Here is a 19,097-nt window from a genome sequence, read left to right as displayed (position 1 = left end):
ACTGTACTAAAAAGGATGAGCAAGTTGATACGTCCTCAGGCAAGAGCATTCCTGAGCTAACTTACTACAATTTTACTAAGCTAATTAAGGAAGAAAAACACAGTATCAAGCTAAGACCAAGTCAAGTTTGAACCAAATCGGTGAGTTCAGGTGATTAAACTACCAATTTAATGCGAGAGATAATCTCACAGTGTTGCACACATAAACACACAAAAAAAGGAAGACAGGCAAATGGCAGACTGCCATCACGAAGTGAGAGCTTGGCTGACTCCTGCATTTTGCTCGTTGTGTCGCTGGTGACCCGAGCTGCAGTGACGGATCCGCCGGTGCCTGTGGCGCGTGCCGAGTCTCTCAGGAGGCCTCAGGCACGTTCTTCGCTCCTGGGCAGGGGGGTCTCCAGGTTTGGCTCCTGGAACGTGAGGAAGAACCACTTATCCTTTTTATTTCCTTTGTTTTAACAGGCAGCGTTTCTCGCTTTTTCTACCTGTGAGATGAAGGCTTTGGGGCCTAGCTTTATGGGGCGAAGCAGGGGTGATTGTTGTAGTACAGCCCCCGGGGAAGGTGGCACCTGGCTGAGGCACGGGTGGGCTTCACACCAGCAAAACAGTCCTTCCATTTGCACAGCTTTACACAGAAACGTGAAAAGCAAGGCATACGCAGAGCTATGCCAGGGTCTTCCAGCTGAAGTTATGGGCATGAAAACCACGAACAGCAAAATCAGGTTTCTTTTAATTGTACTAACTACCTACTTAGTGTATTTCCCCTGCACTGGCATCCTGATCCGAGTGTTTATTTCAGTGTGCTCAGAATGTGAACCTTTTGGACAAACAATTGGAAAACTGGTTTAGGTGAATACAGTACTTACCCAGATAACTTCCAGCCTGGAAGCACAAGGGACCTTTATGTTTCATGTGAACAAATTCTACTCATCTTGAAGCAAGGGATGTTTCCCTATTCCCCATGTCAGTTCTGAGGTGCTATTCCTCACCTGTACCTGATTCTGCCTCTGCTTTCAGCCAAAGTCTGGTGTTTCCACTGTTGAAGATGTGTTCCCATTTCTATGCAGGTTATCCAGGCTGTCTTCTTCGGGATCTGTGTATTGACCGACCTTTCCAGTCTTCTCACTAAAGGAAATGACAGTCAAGAACAAGAAAGGCAGCTGAAAAAACTCATTTCCCTCCGTGACTGGATGATGGCTGTTCTGGCTTTCCCCATCGGAGTGGTAAGTGTGGTGTTAATCTGTGCTCATCTTCACAGACTGGATGAGTGGTGGTGTTTGCTGGTTGTCTTTTGCCTGGAAGGCTTGTGCATCTCTTCACATGAGACTACAGAGAAAGAGAATCATGGTAGAGGTGATTTTACTACACTGTACTTATCACAGGTGTAAGAGAACACTGATGTTGCTGAAATTATTTTTGGTTCATTAAATAATAAAAGTTTTTAAAATAGGAAGTAGATTGTAGAAGTCATTTCAAATGTGAATTCTACCAGTGGGTTCTTGGAATCAGTCTGGGCTTCTTCTGCACCTCGTGTCATCATCAGTTGTAAAGGAAGTGCTGACTGACATGTCTTACACCGTAACGACCTGACTGGAGCTCCCAGGCTGTGTGCTGTTCTGTCATGGAGAAGAAGGGAAGCTAAAATCCAGGTTGATCCGTGTTAATCCCATGGGGGATTTGGAGCTGACAGAAGAAATGGGGTAGGAAAAAAGGAGTTAGTCAGTAATGTAAAAAAAGGCACGCAGAAGGTATTGAATAATTTGGTTTTTAGATGTCTTTTTCAAAAGAAAACTATTCTTTGGATTGGATTCCGCTCCACTGGGACACTGCACTTCCCTTTTAGTGGCAAAAGGTGCTCATTGTCTTGAGGTGCTTCATACCACACACTGAAAATGTCTGAAAATCCAGAATTTCATGTTTTTATGCGGAAGCGTAAAAAGCTGTCTCAGATTAGTTCCAAGTTTAGGCTACATTAAAAGAAAGGAGAACCTTTCATGAAAGTACCGCTTTTACTATAATTTGGGATGAAACTTTATTTCTGATTTCTAATTTCGATATAGAGTAGTTCAAAATACGTTCACTTTTTTTCACTGTAGAACTACTAGAAAACTTTCTCAAAGTTTGTACTGTTTCAATGAACACTCATTTTCAATTAACAGCACTTAACCCAACTTATCCATATATCATTTATAGTTTGATATATTCAGAGATGCTTCATTAGATGTGATTCTCAGTAATGTGAGATTTCACAATATAAGAAATAAAGAATGCTTTTTCAAAGTTAGAAAATGCAAAGTGAAGGTGAAGGTGTTTCCTTTATAAATACCCACTTGGTAGCCTTCACTTACTGCACTTGCTGGCCTAGCTCTTGGGAGCTGCCACAGTTCATGTTGGGGTAGGAAACTGCAGTTTTCCAGCCGTGATAGAGGAATCGGTATCAACTAATACATTAAAAAAAAATAAATCTCTGAATAAGCAGGCTTGCAAATAGGTATTTTATGTGTGCAGAGATATATATGTTACATGTGTATTTTGAGGGAGTTTGGGAATTGTGAAGTAGTTGTGACTGTGATCGGCAGCAGCTCATTTTCCTACCATGTTGATACTAGAAGTGAAGAAAGAGAACAATATAACATTACTTGTCTTTATTTAAAGAGTTTAAGTGCCTTTTTCAATATACAAGTGTAAGCATCAAAACAATCTACAAGGATTCTCTCCTGCCTCTGTTTTAGCTCTGTTCTGAGGTTGGTGTACTTTTCCTCTCTTGCAGTGTTTCTGACCTTGAAACTTTCAAGATCTTGGAGAATATTAGATTCGTGCTGGCTTGGCAATTCAGAGAGCAATTTCAGCTGCATGTTTTGCAGGTTTCTTTCATGCAGTGTTTTGCTTGCCACTAGTAAGCAAGGAATCCCCTCTAGTCATCCCCTGCTCTAGACGTACTGCTGCAAAACTTACACAGTTCCCAAGGGACATTTTGCATACCTGGAGCTAGCTTGTTTTTCAGTGGTTGTGTGCAGAAATAACTTTTTGCACACACACAAGAAAAAAATCCAGAAAATAATAAGGAATGGCCATGCTCATTGAACAGATGCTCTTAATTCCTAAATGTAATGTTTCAGTGGGGAGGTGGAACAACTGTTGACCACATATTCTTTCAATTTACTTCCAATAAAGAAAGCCTAAAAAGGTTGTTTTTATTGTTGCTTCTTCTCCTGGCTACTGGGAGACAAACAGCAGAGCTTTGGAAGGTAGCACTGGTCTCATTGCCCTGCCTCAGGCTTACATGTGTAACCCACACCAAGGCAGCTCCTTCCCAAAACCTGACACTCTCTGACAGCCATCACCGCATTGCAGCTACCATGTGCCCAAGCACTAGGCAGTGCCTGTGGGACAGCAGACCCGCCACAGGCTGGCACCACTTTTCTTTAATGTGGTTACGAGTAGGAAGGGTTTGCCTGAAAGTAGCGAATGTGTAATGCTGGTTTTGCTCTTTTAAAGACCTATTTATGTGCAAGAAAATACCCAGTGAAATTCTGATATGCCAGGGGTGCTTGTTAGGAGGAAGTTATTAAAAAACACAGTGTCTGCAGGAAAAAAGTTAAAGTTCCCTTATTTCCCATATTCTCTTAACAGCTTCCTCACTCCAAAAAATAAAATAAAAAAAGAACAATGTAAGCTTAAATGCAGATTTTTTTATTTTTTGAGTCTCACCCACGTAGCTCTCCATGGAGCTTCTCAGCGCTTTCCAGTAGCGGCACGAGGGAATATTCACACAGAAAAATTGAACAGATGTGAATAAAATCCTTGTTGGGTTTCTGATGTAACAGTACAGAGGCCATGCTTAAATACTTGTCAGTTACCTTAACATCTAAATTATTTTTATTGCTCAGTGTTTTGCACAGGGCATATTTAGGGAATAATGCAAATACTAGGGGAACATTTTAAAGCCCACTAACTGTAGTTTTTCAAGAGCTATTCAACACATTTTTTTCTTTATTTCCTGCTTACTGAAGCCCTTGAGACAACTTACTCTGAAATATAGATGAGAAAAGGGGTTTCCACTCCCAAGTCAAACAATGATGTGTGAAAAAACACGTAACAAACTACAGCATTTCATTTTTAGTACTTCCTTAAAAAGTGTAACATGTAAACCACCTGGGAAGTCTGACCACCAACCTCCTCCCACCTTCCAAAGGAAGGGAAAGAACCAGCCCAAGGGCAAACAAACTCCTTGGGTGGCTTTGCAACAAATCAAATCTTGCAAAATCTTTGCAGCAAATCAAATTTCTCCAGTGTTGTGCTATGCATTGCATATCTCCAGGGGCTCCGATAAAACTGAGAGTTGCCAACCTGCTATTAGGTTTAGGAGCATCAAGCAATAAACATGAACCTCTTTGAAGGACCTAATGACTACTGTTTACCTATTGTTGTTCCTTTTAGAATAGATTTTAAGTGAATCAAATCAGAAATCATCAGACCAATTTTCTGCGCAGCAAAGTGTTATTCCATGAGAAGTCTCTGGGCAACACTTCCTGTCCCTTTTTAAGGTTCCTATAAGGCTGGGATACTATTCAAATGCCTAAGAGATGACGAAGCATCCAATCAAAAAAAAAAGGTTGTGATAGGCATTTTAGAGGCTTACTACCAATTATTGTCTGTACTGGGTACGCCTACCACCCCTTTATCATCCTGAAGGAGATTTGTGTTGGGAATAGTTTATACTATTAAAGAAATGTAAGGCAAGCGTAAAAATCAAAGCCTATACTAGTGTTTTAAACTATCCCTACTCTTTTCTATTTGTTTGTCATAGATTAAGGAAGTTTCCAAGTTTCTGTTGCTACTTAGTGTTTTGTGTAAACTGCATATGGCTTTATCGATGGTTATTGTGATTCATTTGTACTGTACAAGAAGAGAAAGAGATAGAACGGGCATTTCTAGGTGTTTAAGACCATGGCTAATAGAAATAGAACAAAGAAACAAAATGGATATTGTCACATATTAGAAGAGCAATTGCTGTCTAGAAAATCACAGACTGTACATTATTATGTAGCTTTAATAGCTCAGTTTGGGCCTGAGTCTAAACTGGCAAGAATGATCTCATTTGCATAAATTATACTTTTATGCTTTTAAAAAGCTGTGATGCTAAAGACAGAAAGCCAGGCATGCTTCCGTATCTCTTGTTTCTCTGTGGTATTTTAAGAAGGCGCTAGTGCAGTCAAAAGGAAAGCTGATCACCCTTCTTCTGTTGACAATTAATAACGGTGATTAGGGACCTTATCCCAAGGAAAGATGTGTAGGCATTTGCTGCAGTCCCCTACTTGCCTTGGTATTTTACTGGACTACAAAACACTTTTATTGATTCTGCCATGCTGAAATCTCTATTCCAGATTCTGCCCTCATTGGTGGTGAGATAGCAACTGGTGCGGGAAGCATGAGCAAGCAGTGCAGCTGACTGCTGAACTCTCTTTTCCAAGGAGAGCCCTCCCTGGTTTTCAGTTCACACTCTTTGTGATTTCTTTCATTGGCCCTTTTCAAACTCGGTTGGTGTGATTCTGTGCTAGCGCTAGGTCCCACATAAAGCCAGCAGTACCATGCCAGTTTGCACTTCTGGCAGTCTGCTTTTAATAACAATTCACTTCTATATGTAATGCCTTTAACCCTCAACGATGCTCCCAAGTGATATATTTATACTTGCACTTAACCACAGCTGTCTTGGGAGACAGCCAGAAAACTTACCTTTAACTGCACAACGTGTACTTAGATGTAATTTTGTCAAGGTCAGAGTATTTTTGGTTTTTTGTTTTTTGTTTTGTTTTTTTTACTTTGTCATGAAGCCATCCAGGAAATGAGTGAACCTAACTGTGCAGCCCAGCCAAAACCAAAAATACATAGTGCAGGAAAATAAAGATCCACTGGGTTCATTCTTGTTTTGCATAACATTTCTTGGTTGGGCTCATCTAAAACAGCAAATTATGCAATTCGTTTCATTGGCTTCCCCCTCTTAGTTCCTTTTTTGCTTCCATTCACAGTATTTTGATAAAGCTACTTGTTTTCCTTTTTGACTCACCAACCATTTCCCAGCTTGTCCTCTAAAATTGCTCATGTGGCAGTGCCACATGTTCTCATGTCCTTCTCTGAAACTTCAGAGACAGAAAACAAAAGCTTAAAGAGAATCTCCTTAAATGGGAAAACAGAGTTTTGTTTTCAGCCTTATTTGTTGTTTCCTCTGCCGTGTATTTATTCAGCGATACTCTAGATGTCTGTGACGGTAGCGACTCCGTATTTTCAAACATTTTCAAAGGTTTGCTTGCAAATTTGAGGTTCCCTTTGGACTGTAATGATCCTAGATAGGAAAAGTAGCAAAAGAGGGACTCTTCTGTTCTTTTATGTTGCTTAACCATATATTGTTTAACCAAGTTATCAGTGTCTTCAAAAAGTTGGCAGTCTTAGGATACTTCTGTGCAAAGAAGTGTAAAAGCAATTGCTGGGGTCTGTTTTCCTCCAATTCCAGACCTCTAGTTTGTGTGAAGAGGAGGTGGAAGAGTGACATTTGTGCCATTTTGGCTTGGGAACAAAAGAAAATCAAAGTACAGGACTCCCAGAAATAATCGTTGTCTGCTGCCTCTGAGCAGCCTGTTCAGCTTGGCATTTGAGGGCAGTACCTCAAATCTCAAAAAGACTCTGGCCCTAACAGCAATGAACCATGCCACAAGGAAGATGGGATTATAAGCCTGGGAGATGCAATTCTGAGCCTTACATAGGCAGCGGAAAGAAGCAGCTCCTTGCAGTGGCCTCGTAGTGCATGGCCGTGTGTGACCTTGGCAAAGCCCAGCTCAGATGACGTTTTACCAGTAGCAGAGGTGGTTCTAAAGTAGCAGACCAAGAGCTGCTTATTAATCAAAGAACAAATTCAGAAGCAGCCAAAGGATCTCAATAGGAAGTCCTCATTAATAACTTTTTTTTTTATCCAAATTGTTCATTTTTGTAGTTCATTCTAGTTCACAGTTCAACAGCTCGTTTTTGGGATTCATTTTACACAAATGAGCAAATCGTAAAGAAAGGCAAGGTGAACCATCCAGACACTGGGAGCGATCTTCCCCAGGGCGCTGTGTTGTCTTGTGTCTGGCCATCCTCTGGGACAGGTTGGTTCTGTAACTCTCTGGGCTTTGCGCACTTCCCTTACCTTATGTCTACCTTGCGATAGTGCTTCGCCAAGCAGCGTTTGCCGTCTGTACCTCCAGATGGCTGCAACCAGCTAGGTTGATCTCGTTCCATCCATTGGCTGACTTTGGTAAAGGGACAGATGGCACATCCCCTCTTTTCCTATCTTTACCTCCATGGCAAAGTCAATTGTTTTATGCTGCTCCACACAGAAATCGCAGAGCAAAACATGCCAGCTATGTTGTGTTCCGTGCAATGAGGTTCAGTGTAGTTCTGGGTGATTGTCCTGGCTGTGAGACTCCTTTGGAAAAAAGCATTATCTAATCATGTTCTTCATGCACCTGAATCTCCGTGAGGTTTTATGTCTCTGTTGGTCTTAGCAGGTTCTCAGAGACCCACGGTAATAATGCATGACTTCTAGGAAGCCTATAGAGAAGAGGATACTTTGCTTCCATTTTCCCCGCTGTTCAGCTATTCCTATCTTGGCACTCATGTGTCAGCAGGTGTGTAAAGAGCTGGGCTGTGCCAATGCCAGACGAGAGACTTCTTGTGGGGTACTTTACACTCGCAATATTTTTCGGGCCGTCCATCATACCCTGTTTTTTATTCCTGGCCTCTGTGTACTAGTCAAATGGTCTCCGAGCTTATTCCGAGCAGGCACTGATAGCTGTCGTAACAGATGGGCGAGTGTGCTGGAAACCAAGAAACTATGTACTGTATGCACGCCGGGGGAACAGCGTACAGTGTTGGATCACTCACATAGCTGCCTGGCCGAGGCGTGTGTTTCTGAGCTAGAACAAGGTGCCGTCGATAAACCATAACCTCAGTTTTAGCTTCCCAGACTCAGAAGCACATGAAAACAACTTACATGTATACCTACACTGTCACACATACTCGTAATTTGCTGGCCTCGCTGTGCTCACCCCATGTTTCTTGCACTTTCTCTCTTCTTCTCCTCCAAGTTTACTCCTAATCCATCTAAGTAAGATCATGGGCCAAATCGGTTCAGATGTAAATGAGTATTTCTCTGCTGATTTCAGTGGAAGTCCTATCTGTTGTCTCTCAAACCTGGAACTTGGACATGTTGCTACAGTGTAGAGGTCCCCTCCAAATTGTCCCTGAAAAGCGCCTGGCCTAGGTATTGTTTTTTACTGCTGTAAGCAATAAGCCTTTTGTTACTACAGAACTAAGAGCTCAAATTCAAGGTAAAAAAGCAATTGTGTTTTAATTAGAAGACTACAGATTCTGTGCTTTCCCCAGCTAAGGTAATCTAAAACTCTTATTTCTGTAATTTTCTGTGGTTTTATATTGTCTTTGCTTTTCAGACATCAGATTATCTTTAATGAATTAGTGACAATTTGGCAAATGTTGAGCCTAGCACAAACTTTGTCTGAGCCATCTGTCCTGCCCTCAGTTTAGAGGAAATAATGGTCTTTCTTTGGGCTCCTAGTAAATAGTCTCTGACAAGAGCTAGGGCAAAATTTGTGCTGACAAGTGAGGGGAATACTGGAACTCTTCTCTGTGCATCCCAGTCCGCGAATTGTGTGCAGGCTGCCTGAAGTGTTAATGGTTTTTTTAATAATGCTATTTTGATGGCTGACATTAAAAAGTGCTAAGATGAGTTTATAGACTTCCGTTCAGGGATGAATGCTTCATACTTATACGTTTTATGAATTCCAAGTGATATTTTGTCTGATTTTCCATTTGTTTGCTGTCCCATTAGTGGTGGAACATTATTTATGCACCACATCTGCTACTAAAGTACAGTACTCCGTTGTAATTTGGCCACAGGCACATAAGTCAAAAGAAGAGATTTTTTTTTCCAGGCTGAAAGTCAAAAAAAAAAAAAAAAGAAAAATTGGAACAGTGAATGCAAAGAATAATCCAGGTTCACATTATTGATTAAAGCAAGATTGGGTTGAAGAACAATTGTATCTATACCTGTCCATAGTTCATTTGCTAAATGCCTCACTTTGCAATCTAGAATATGTAGCTAATTGCTCAGAAACATTTATTTAATTGTCTCTCTTTTTTTTTTTTTTTTCTTAGTTTGTTGTGACGATGTTTTGGAGCATCTATATCTATGACAGAGAACTGGTTTACCCAAAGCTGCTTGATAATTTTATACCAGCATGGCTGAATCATGGAATGGTGAGTAAAGTGATACAAATGCTTCCTTGTGTGAATAAAAGTCTAAGATTCCATGTGTATGACTCCGTGTACACTTAGCAATAATCTTACTTTCTAATTTTTGAAGTATACCACACTTGTATATCAGAACCTGTATCAGAGTATTTTTTTAAAATGTGGAATTACATGCATTAAGGCAAAGGTGTAGTAGTTTTAAAATTGCTGAATCTGTACTCATAGAAGTAGTTTATTTGAAGAAATTTGAACTTTCCATCCCTATCTGGTATGTCAAGGAGGACATTATTTCTCTCAACTGTATGTTTAAATGGTAAGGGCTACATTTTTCCAACAGGTGCTTACTACATTTTATGCAGTATTTGGAGTTGAAAGATGCAATGTTTGCTTCTCTTGCTGTGTTGGTGCAAAATATTTCTTTATTATTTTGTTTTCCATAGCAAGCCATGGCAATCCACTTGGCACTGTTGTTCATCAGTAGATGACAACAGAGCTTATCCTTCAGCACATCTGCAGCAGATCAAGATTTGTCCACTGCTGTTGACTTTGATAAATTGCTCCTTTGTGGAGTGGGGCTGATGGCATTGCTATTTATTCATTCCCTAAATTGTTTGTGTTAAAGGAGCAGTATGAGAGTTCCTACTGATAAGAGGAGCATCAGCTTCTGCTAGGTACTGTAATTTTTTATGATGTTGTGAGAAAAACAGCGTGATGATGTGTATGTGTAGAGCTGAGCAAAGAGACTGGTGAATCTTACTGTGTTTGTTTGGACTGTCCTCCTTTGAGTTTTGAGGTCACAAACCGAACACTTGTAAGCACTACCAAGCCATACGTACATTTTTTCCAACACCACATCAGTGCCAACTCCGATGACGCTTCTTCCAGGTGACATTGCACATAGTGAAAGTGCCTGACCTGTAACATTTTTCGTGAAAGTGAAGCGTTTGACAACAAGTGGTCCTGTGTATTCAGGAAGTCTCTTCTTTGCCATATCTAAAAGGCAATTCAAGTTCCTGTTTCTTTGTTAGAAGTATATACTTACTGATAGATTTGAAGAAGTCTTCTGTTTGTAATTTTTGGACACACTAGCATTTGCTGAAATGAATTGCATGCATTCATCTTAGACATCTTTATTTTCAGCTTGGAACATTATAGAAGGCATTTTTGACAGTCCTTTGTAAAGGAATCGTTTGCTGTGTCGGTCTCCATTTATCCAAGTGTTCTTCAGCTCGGTCACAGGGAAGGCTCATGACTGTTGGGCTTTTCACCACCTTTCAGTCTAATTCTTGTTGATGCTTTAGCCATCAATTTATCTTCACCAGCTTTCATAATAATTAATTCTGATGCATTGCCCATCATAATACGGTGGGGTTTGGGGGATGAGGATGGAGATTCTGGGGAGAAATTGATCTTCATAAACTACCTTGAGAATGCTGGCCTCATTTATTAGCGGAGTTACAACTTTGACATGGTGGCTTTTAGAGAACATGATAAAGGTCCCCTTGCAAAAGGGTAGGACCTCTAGCAACAGAGTTTCAGAAAAGTCGAAGTCCACAGCTATTGTTTTCTACCGAAGTAAACATTTATTCTCATCTTTTCTTGTACATTTTGACAGCAGCTGTGCACGCTTGGTGATAATTTTTCTGAACTCAAGAGTGGCTGTGCTGGAGCCTAACCTTGCACAACAAAACTTACAGAAGAGATTCATTACCCTTGGCAGAATGAAATCAGACTGGAAGAGTTGGGTCCTTCTGTTACTACATTGTTGATGATGAGTTCCTGTTCTCCGTGAACATTCCCTACAGTACCTGGTGCGGCTCCTAATGATTTGAGTTTAAATGCTAATTTTACCTGTAAACAGTCTGTTCAGGTTTTTTCCTACTGTTTTCCCTAAGCACGTGCTTAGAAAACATAGCCACAAAAAGTGGAAAAATTCAACAAAAATGGTAAGGTCTTCCATGGTGAGAAGACTCCCTACTTTAAATGAAAAATCATTTTTTTCAGAAGTTTCTGACGTGTATTATAACTAGCTGTAACAAGTTGCTCAACCGTCAACATCAGCCTGCAAAATTCACAAGGTGAAAAGGAAAGATAAGTCATAAAACCTGTGGCTCTAATAACAGCAATCATTCTCAACAGTAATATGGACATACATCAAATACTGTGGAGTATTCATACTTTAAAACCATTTTAGGGTGACTGTCTTTAAGACTGTATGAAGAATTGTTCGAAGGGCTGGCCTGATTGAGTGCACTGGCCCAAGCAGAAGTACTCTGTGCAGCACTGTATGCTGCTTTGTTAGTTCACAGTAATTAGTTTTCTTCACCCTTTTTCCTTCTGCCACCTTTGCATCCATTCTCTGCAGTTAGAACTTTGTATATAATTAAGGGAAATGAGCCCCAGGGCTATGCAATCCCATTACCAATTCACTCTTAATATTACTCTTAATATTGTTTATAAAGTTTTGTAGAAACAGAAGAAGGCTCAAAGGCTCATCACAGTACACAAATGTCAAATCACAAACGATTTACCAGACTATGAAAATTGTCTTTGGTTTTAAGAACGATGTTTCTATTACATATATGTTACAATCGTTAAAAATACAATTCTTGTCTACAGAAGATCTGTGTAGTTGGTGGCACATTGTGGTACCAGATGGTACCCCATACATACAGATTCGTACACTTGTGAAAGGCATGACTAATAGAGTTGTACCGTTCCATAAAGCTCATATATTTCACCACCTCAGTCAGTTGATTCATTCATAACCAATGGTATCACTAAGGCTTGAGAAATCATGGGGGGAGCAAGGGCAGGGTTGCTGTTGCTTTTAGCAGAGCAAGGACTTCATCAGTGTTTATTACGCGAAGGACCACATCTGAATAGCTGATGTTAAGCTTCTCTCAGTAGGAATAATCTACCTCTGTAAAGATGAATATTGAAGAGTAAGGCTACATCTAAGCCTGGGTCTGTTTCTGAAGTGTCACGTTCACTTCCTGTATTTATTAGGTATTATGCAGATGAATTAATCTTTGCTGGCTACCATTTTAGCTGCAAAATTACTGAACTTTTCCGTCAAAGATGCTGTTCATGTTCTTGAGACTGCCCTGCACTGTGGATCCACATCAACCCCATATTCCATAGGTGTATTTTCTATGAGAAATATTATTTCCCTTTTCCGATGGCCATCTATGTGATCTGTAACAGTGTTGGGCATTTTTAATCAAAGGCTAACCTTCAGTGCTTTATACTGGTATGTCACAGTAACAGAATTCATATCTGTTCATTTGTTTTACCCTTTTGTGTTGGGACTGGGTAGGATGATGCACGGAGAGCATCTGCTTCCAAAAGTGATATTCTCTTCGATATTAGCACAGACTATAAAACTAGAGGTTGCCCTTATTCTAACTGATGCCCACATAAACAGATCTGTAGTCTGAATTAATTTAAGCTTGAGCACTGTTGATTTTGAGCCAGGTTACATGGCAGGATTGCATACAGTATTTATCCAAGTTAGCATACCATTTCAGCAAGAGTCCTTCTGTGTTTTTCATAGACACTGTCCCAAATTCCTTTTAAAGATGTGAATCATCTTTTGTTTGTGGCAAGGAAAGTAAAATACAGAGATAGAGTTTACTTAGTGAAGAGTTTAATGTCTCTGGAGGTCGGAAACAAAGAGTTGTCTTTATAAGAAAACTCTATAGAGGAGAGAGGCTGGGGAAGGGGAATACAGTCAGACTCCGAGGAGCTGGAAAATTGATTATTGTATGGGTTATGTGCCACTACAATCTGTATGCACTCTTTCCATTCAGCAATCTATTCTTTTCATTCCACTTTTTGGAAACAAAGGCACTCAAGAGGTTGCACAAAACCAGGGACAAATAGCAGACACAAACAAGAGAGGAAGGAGCCTGTCCAAGTGACACATCTTTTCTTCTTTGTCAAGTTGCCCCTCTTTTTCTTTCTGGCTGCTCAGCTGAAAACCTCAGCCCACTGAAGAGTGGTACAGAGCCCTTCCCGCCACCTATCTGACTTTTGCTCTTCCTGGCAGTCTTGTCTTAGATCCAGTGGCCTTGGCTGGTTTGTTCCTTTTTTTCTTTTTTTCTTTTTTTTTTTCTGGTTGAAAGCTTTTTTCATTAATGATTCAGTGAGCATAAAAATACAAAAGCTAAGCAAAAATTAAAATTTATGTTAACCTGACCTGTAGAGGTTCAAAGGTCCAAAACTAGTGATTTTTGGTGAAACTGTCTCATCCTCATTAGTCAGGTCAGTTGCTACACCATGCTCACTCTGATGTACAAACAAGGAAATGACCTTTCTTTCAGCAAAGTGTTTTCATCCAGTGTGTTGTCCTAAAATCCTATTCATAAATGACTCATTTGAAGTAGCGTAGTATAGTATTATACTTCTTGAGGATGCTAATACACCAACATCCCATATGGGGGCTGTTTTTACTCTATATAGTGCACCTTGGTAATGTCTCATGCTTATATCTAGAAATTTAACCTTTTCCTGGATTTGTTTCTAAATCCAGTTTTTAGGGCTCTCAAAGATATTACAAGTTAAGTGCTCTTCTTGAATCATCTATACTATTTTCTTATGCTAGGTGTGAATAAGATCTCCAGTGCTCCAGGATGTATTTTCCACTTGTTACATAGCTTGCAAAATTTCTGGTAGCAATCATGGAAAAATTGTAGCTTAATTATAAACTTCATTTCCCACAGAATACCCAGTTCTAGATGGCTATGATTTAAACATCTGCCTTAAGAAAAGAATAGCACTGATGTTGGTCCCTTGGGGACTCAGAGTATTTATAAAAAGAGTGAAAATAATCCTCTTGGATCTGTACACTCCTTGCATGTTCATACTGTAGTTACGCTGCTGTGTCTGGTATCGCTCCTCATTATCAGCCAGCTCCACAACTGGAGCATGAATACAGTAGGACCAATTATCCCCCCACTCTGGGGAGAAGAAGAGCAATCGCATAAAAATGTGTTGTGTTTTTTTTTTTGTTTTGTTTTTGATTTTCTGTTACTTATGTGAAGGGCCTGGAAATTGGTTGCATGTCAAAATTTGTGATAGCTAGCACTTTCAAACTGAGGGAGGCTTCTAAACAAAGAAGACGGAATAACGTGGGTGGCATCCCCTGAGACCATTAGGAAATTCCTTTCACCTAATGATGTAACATCACGGTGTTTTTGTGGAGTGGGCAGCTGGCCTTAACACCGCTGTATAGCTGCCAGAGGAGACTCTTCACAGTAAGTTGAAGACAGCTTTCTAACTGAGCACAGGTGCTGAATGTTTCTGGGTATTTGTTATTTCTAGTAATCCACAGAAAGCACACACGCAGCCTCCTCCCCATGCATAAGCACCCAACACATAATAATGGTAGACCTGTCATAAAATATTGTTGAGTCTTTAAGTTAAACCTGTGAGCCCTGTTCTAGAGGTGAGCATTACAAATGAAAAGCCTGAGAGCCAAGCTCCCCGGATCAGATATTTTTCTGCAGTTTGCCTTCCTTTGCTGACAAGGTGATGTAACTCAGCCTGTTAGCACAGAGGCTGAAAGCCCATAGTGTCCACAGCAAAACAAGGAGGGAGGCTGTCAAAGGAAGGGCGAAGGGGAGAGAGCAAAAAAAGAGGTTAGGGAAAGATAGTCAGACGAGAGGAAAAGATAGGTGTGAGGAAAGAAAAGAATCAAAGTCAGCTGATACTGTTCCAACCTAGAAAGAAAAAAAAAAAGGCAGCTGAAGCAAGTGAATAAAAAAGGAAACAGAAAGTAATGTAAACAAGATGGAAGAGGCAAAGTGATAAAGAGGATCTTGGGGAGGGAAGCAAAGAAGGAAAAAGTTAAAAAGAGGAACTGAAGAGTATGAGTTCCTTACCACATCTTTCCATCACTTCCCTGGGAAAACTTCCCTGCAATCTGCTAATCAGAGGAGGTGAGAGCAAGGAGATGGCTCAGTGGTGCTGCTGTTGAGAGGGGTATAATGGCTTCTGTTGCTGTTGGACATAGGTCTACAGGGTAGACAAAGTAATTTTTGCATGGTGAAATGCCAGGAGCTTCTTAGGGATAAAACCACATGCAACTTGTTTTTACGAAGTTCATATGAATTGTATCCAGGTGCTGTCTGTAGAATGACACAGGTGCCTCGCTATCTCTGTTTTTATCTGGCAATGCTGTCCACTATCTTGACTGACCCTCAAAACTCCGACCCTCAGACCTCCAGACCTGCTGCTGAAAACAAGCCTCATCAGAGTGTGCCTTATTTTTCCCAATCAGATGTGAAGTGAGAGTTGTGTTGCATGTTACAGCAGTCAGATGAGCTTATTTGCTTGCTGAGGGATGCGAGCATGCTGGAAGATCATGTATTTGAGGCACCAGTGGTAAGGAAGAGTACCGCCTGCATTTCAACCCTTTCTGCTCTAACAGAAAAAGCCATGGGTAACCTTGAAATTAATAATAGTGGTAATAGAAATAATAAAGCTCAGAAACAGATTTTCAGATGAAGTTGCTCATAGAAATGTTTGGCGAAGCGATTACTATGGGCACAAAACAAACGCCCAATGAAAAGCCCCAGAAAGATGTCCAAAGGGCGTCTTAGACTTTCTGTCTTCCTCTGGGTGTGGAGAGTGCTCTGAGCAGTGTTTTCCTAGAACCAGGGTTTGGCCCTGGAAGGCAGGGTTTGTTTGTTAAACCAGCAGCAGAGTGGGACAGGAACCCATTCACTTCGTCCCCATAACTCTGACAGCATTAAGAATGCCAGTTTTGTTTGACCATTCACGTTCAGGGCAGCTTACATTGCTCATCCTAGTCACTGCTGGAGCCATGCACAGTTCTTTTGGGGTGCTTAAGCTGGTATGTCTTTCTGTTGCTACCACACAACATCGCAGATATGTGGTTTGCAGGGTATAAAATAATGTTCAACTTCTAAATCAGTACAAAACGCGTCAATAATTTATAAGCATTTTGATAACAATCTGCATGCCTTTTTCTCTCTTAATTAAAATCAGGTGCCTGCTTTATCTTTCAACATAATAGATTTCTGTTTTTTCTCATGTGCTTTTTTTCCTGTGAACATAGGCAGGTGATCAGATCAAACTGACTGATACAGGATTATGATTAACAATAAGTACATTCAAAGAACATCTTTTATCAAGAAAGGAGAACGTTTCACTGGAAAAAAAAAATTATATACTGGGGGTGTTGCTCATGTTAAAGAAAGTTCAGAATGTCAGCTCCCTGCTACAGGTTATGTATTGTAAAGCACCCCGTCTGAAAGTCATCTTAGAAGTGATCACTACAAAAAAGCCTTATCTTTTCAGCAGGCCATGCAAACACAGGAAAGGATGCAAGTATTGTTTCAAAGACATAATAGCTTAATATGCAGTTATTGTCTATCTTTATGCACTTAAGAGGACTATAGTTTGCCTTATGATTACAATAAAGTGCAGTGTTTTGTATCCTTGGACACACTTGTTAACATTCATTAGCACTCACTCAGATAAGAATTAATATGTATATATGATAAAAGTGTATTTGTACTATGTTGTACCCACTGTACTAAACTGTGCTGTTAGGATTCACACATGTGGCAAATATGACTTAATCAGACCACAAATATTTTGCAGCATTCCATGGTATCTCATTTATTTGTTTAATTTGCCGCTATAGCAACTGGATTCCATGCTTTTAGATTCTTTTTTTTTTCACAGACCTATGATCTACTTGGTTGAAGCTTGGCAGACAGCATTTCCTTCAATTGAAGACATATGCACTAACTCAGTGACCAGATTTTTACCTATTTATCATTGTTGGAAAGTGGGTTATTTCTCATGGACACGATACCAGAGGAATCAGCAGACCTGGTGAAGGGAGTTTCATCCCAAAAGCTTAGATGCTTTTTCCAGCCCTTGAAGCTGGTGAAATAAAAGATATTACTTCTCCCTCCATCACGAGATCATTAGCGCTACAGGAATGCTAATACAAGGAAATATTTTGACATTGTTTTTGTAACAAATTACCACTTTTTAAAAGTAACTTTTCTCTTTGTTAATTGCTGTCTTTTTACACGTCTTTGTATTTGGAAACAGACAGCACTTCTGGAGAAAGCATTTCATATTCAGATGATTAATATGTTGAAGTAGTGCCACAGCAGTAATGTTTTGTGCACATTGATCTGTAGAAATCAAGGGTTTTGGACTGAGCTTGGGAACTACTTTTGCTCATGGTGGCCTATGAGCATCTGACATAACCTGGTTTCTACCCTGCTGGGCAGTTCAGTCCCCATATTTTTACTTTCCCACATAGAAACAAATTGGTAAAAACTGCATTTTAGTAGCTCCTCAAATACAAGAGATTCAAATTTGGGGTGTAGCCTGAGGGGTATTTTTGATAGACGTGTAAGCCGCTGCCACTAGTCACACAGGTCTGCAATAATCCCTTTTATCTTTGGACGTTCACCTAAATCACCGATGTCCAAGCCTGGTGCCCTGCCCGGCACAAAGAGTGGCCTTCCAGAGGTGGCACTTCTCAGAGGGACCGTGAGGGTGAGAAGGTGGCTCTGTGCCTCCCTCTGACACCACAGCTTCCCGAGCAGGAAAAGCTCCACCGTGGAGAAGCAGCACTGGGCTCGGAGGTGCTTCAAGGTGGCAAAAGGCAGGCCTGTGTGTCCTCTGACCCGTTTCTTGCAATATTAGCTGGTGTCCTTTAACTCTGCATAGCTTGCTTTCTCTTCAAAACAAGTAAGGCTGTGTACTTGAGGCGCTGTTTAAACCCTAGTTTTAAATTTCAGTTTTATTCCTGGTTCTGCCACTATTTCACTGAATAATTACAGAAATTGCATAATGTTCGATCAAAAGCCAGCTTTTATGTGTCTTTATTAACATCTGCATCTTGTGTGGCTCTGTAATGACAGTTAACACGACAGTGGTGGCTGTTACAGGATTTATATCACCGTGCCCTATTCTGGTTATGAAGTGTCCCAAGCAGGGCAGCTGCAGCCCCAGACCAGAATACCCACTGTGTTCACAGATATTCCCCTTTCATGTGCCTTAGCATCCAGTTCATTCAGTTGCAATGAAGAAGTGAATGGCCTTTTTACTAATTACTTTGAGGTTCATGGGTTCAGACACAGCTAAGAGCTAGAAGCTGGTATTGCTGTCCGTTCTTCTGTAGAACAGAAGTGACCTCCACTCCAAATAATAACATAACCTAGGGCTGTGCACTGAATTTCAGGCTACTAGTATCTCATAAAACACTGTAGGCTGACGTGATGCGTAGTATAGAAAGTTCAAATAAGCCTGGAAAGGAAATCCTTCCTTATCAAAAACGGCTCTAATATTCAAATCACATCCTTAAGTTTGTTTCCCACAGGAAGAAATTTTATTTGCATCTTGGGGCTTTTAGGTTTTTATTCTGTTATTTTGAGTTTTACCCTCTTTCTATAAACCCTATATGCAGAGTTCCAAACTGCTGAGTCACTACTATGCACATTTTTGTGGCTTCTTTTGCAAATACAATATGTAATGTAGAAAATTTTCATGAACTATTTATGGGAAAGATGAAATATGTATGTTGGTCTACTGAACTTTGTATTTTAAGGCACTTTTAAAAATGAAATGGGAAATGATATCATATTCTAAAAAGGAAACATCCATTAAAATGTGTTTTTACTAGTACACAGATTTACTGATGTTCCCATTAACAAACAAATGTGCGTTGGCTGCAAGTTGTTTAAAAATACAGCTGCAAATCATTTTGAAAGGTGAATATATGTATTCTTAGATCAG

At 40.3% G+C, this 19,097-nt stretch overlaps 1 protein-coding gene across 1 annotated transcript in view; it reads left to right on the top strand.

The window, feature by feature from the left end:
- The window catches only part of AIG1 (androgen induced 1), a 122,443-nt gene that overhangs the window by 35,765 nt on the left and 67,581 nt on the right, over window positions 1-19,097 (top strand). The window contains exons 2-3 of the mRNA XM_032185124.1: window positions 1,067-1,222; window positions 9,210-9,311. Of these exons, the coding sequence (XP_032041015.1) occupies window positions 1,067-1,222; window positions 9,210-9,311 (258 nt within the window). The remainder of the gene's footprint in view (window positions 1-1,066; window positions 1,223-9,209; window positions 9,312-19,097) is intronic.

Source organism: Aythya fuligula, chromosome 3, assembly GCF_009819795.1.
Source record: "Aythya fuligula isolate bAytFul2 chromosome 3, bAytFul2.pri, whole genome shotgun sequence".
Classification (NCBI taxonomy): Eukaryota; Metazoa; Chordata; class Aves; order Anseriformes; family Anatidae; genus Aythya; species Aythya fuligula.
The sequence above is the reverse complement of the archived record's forward strand: the minus strand, read 5'-3'. Positions and strand labels throughout refer to the sequence as shown.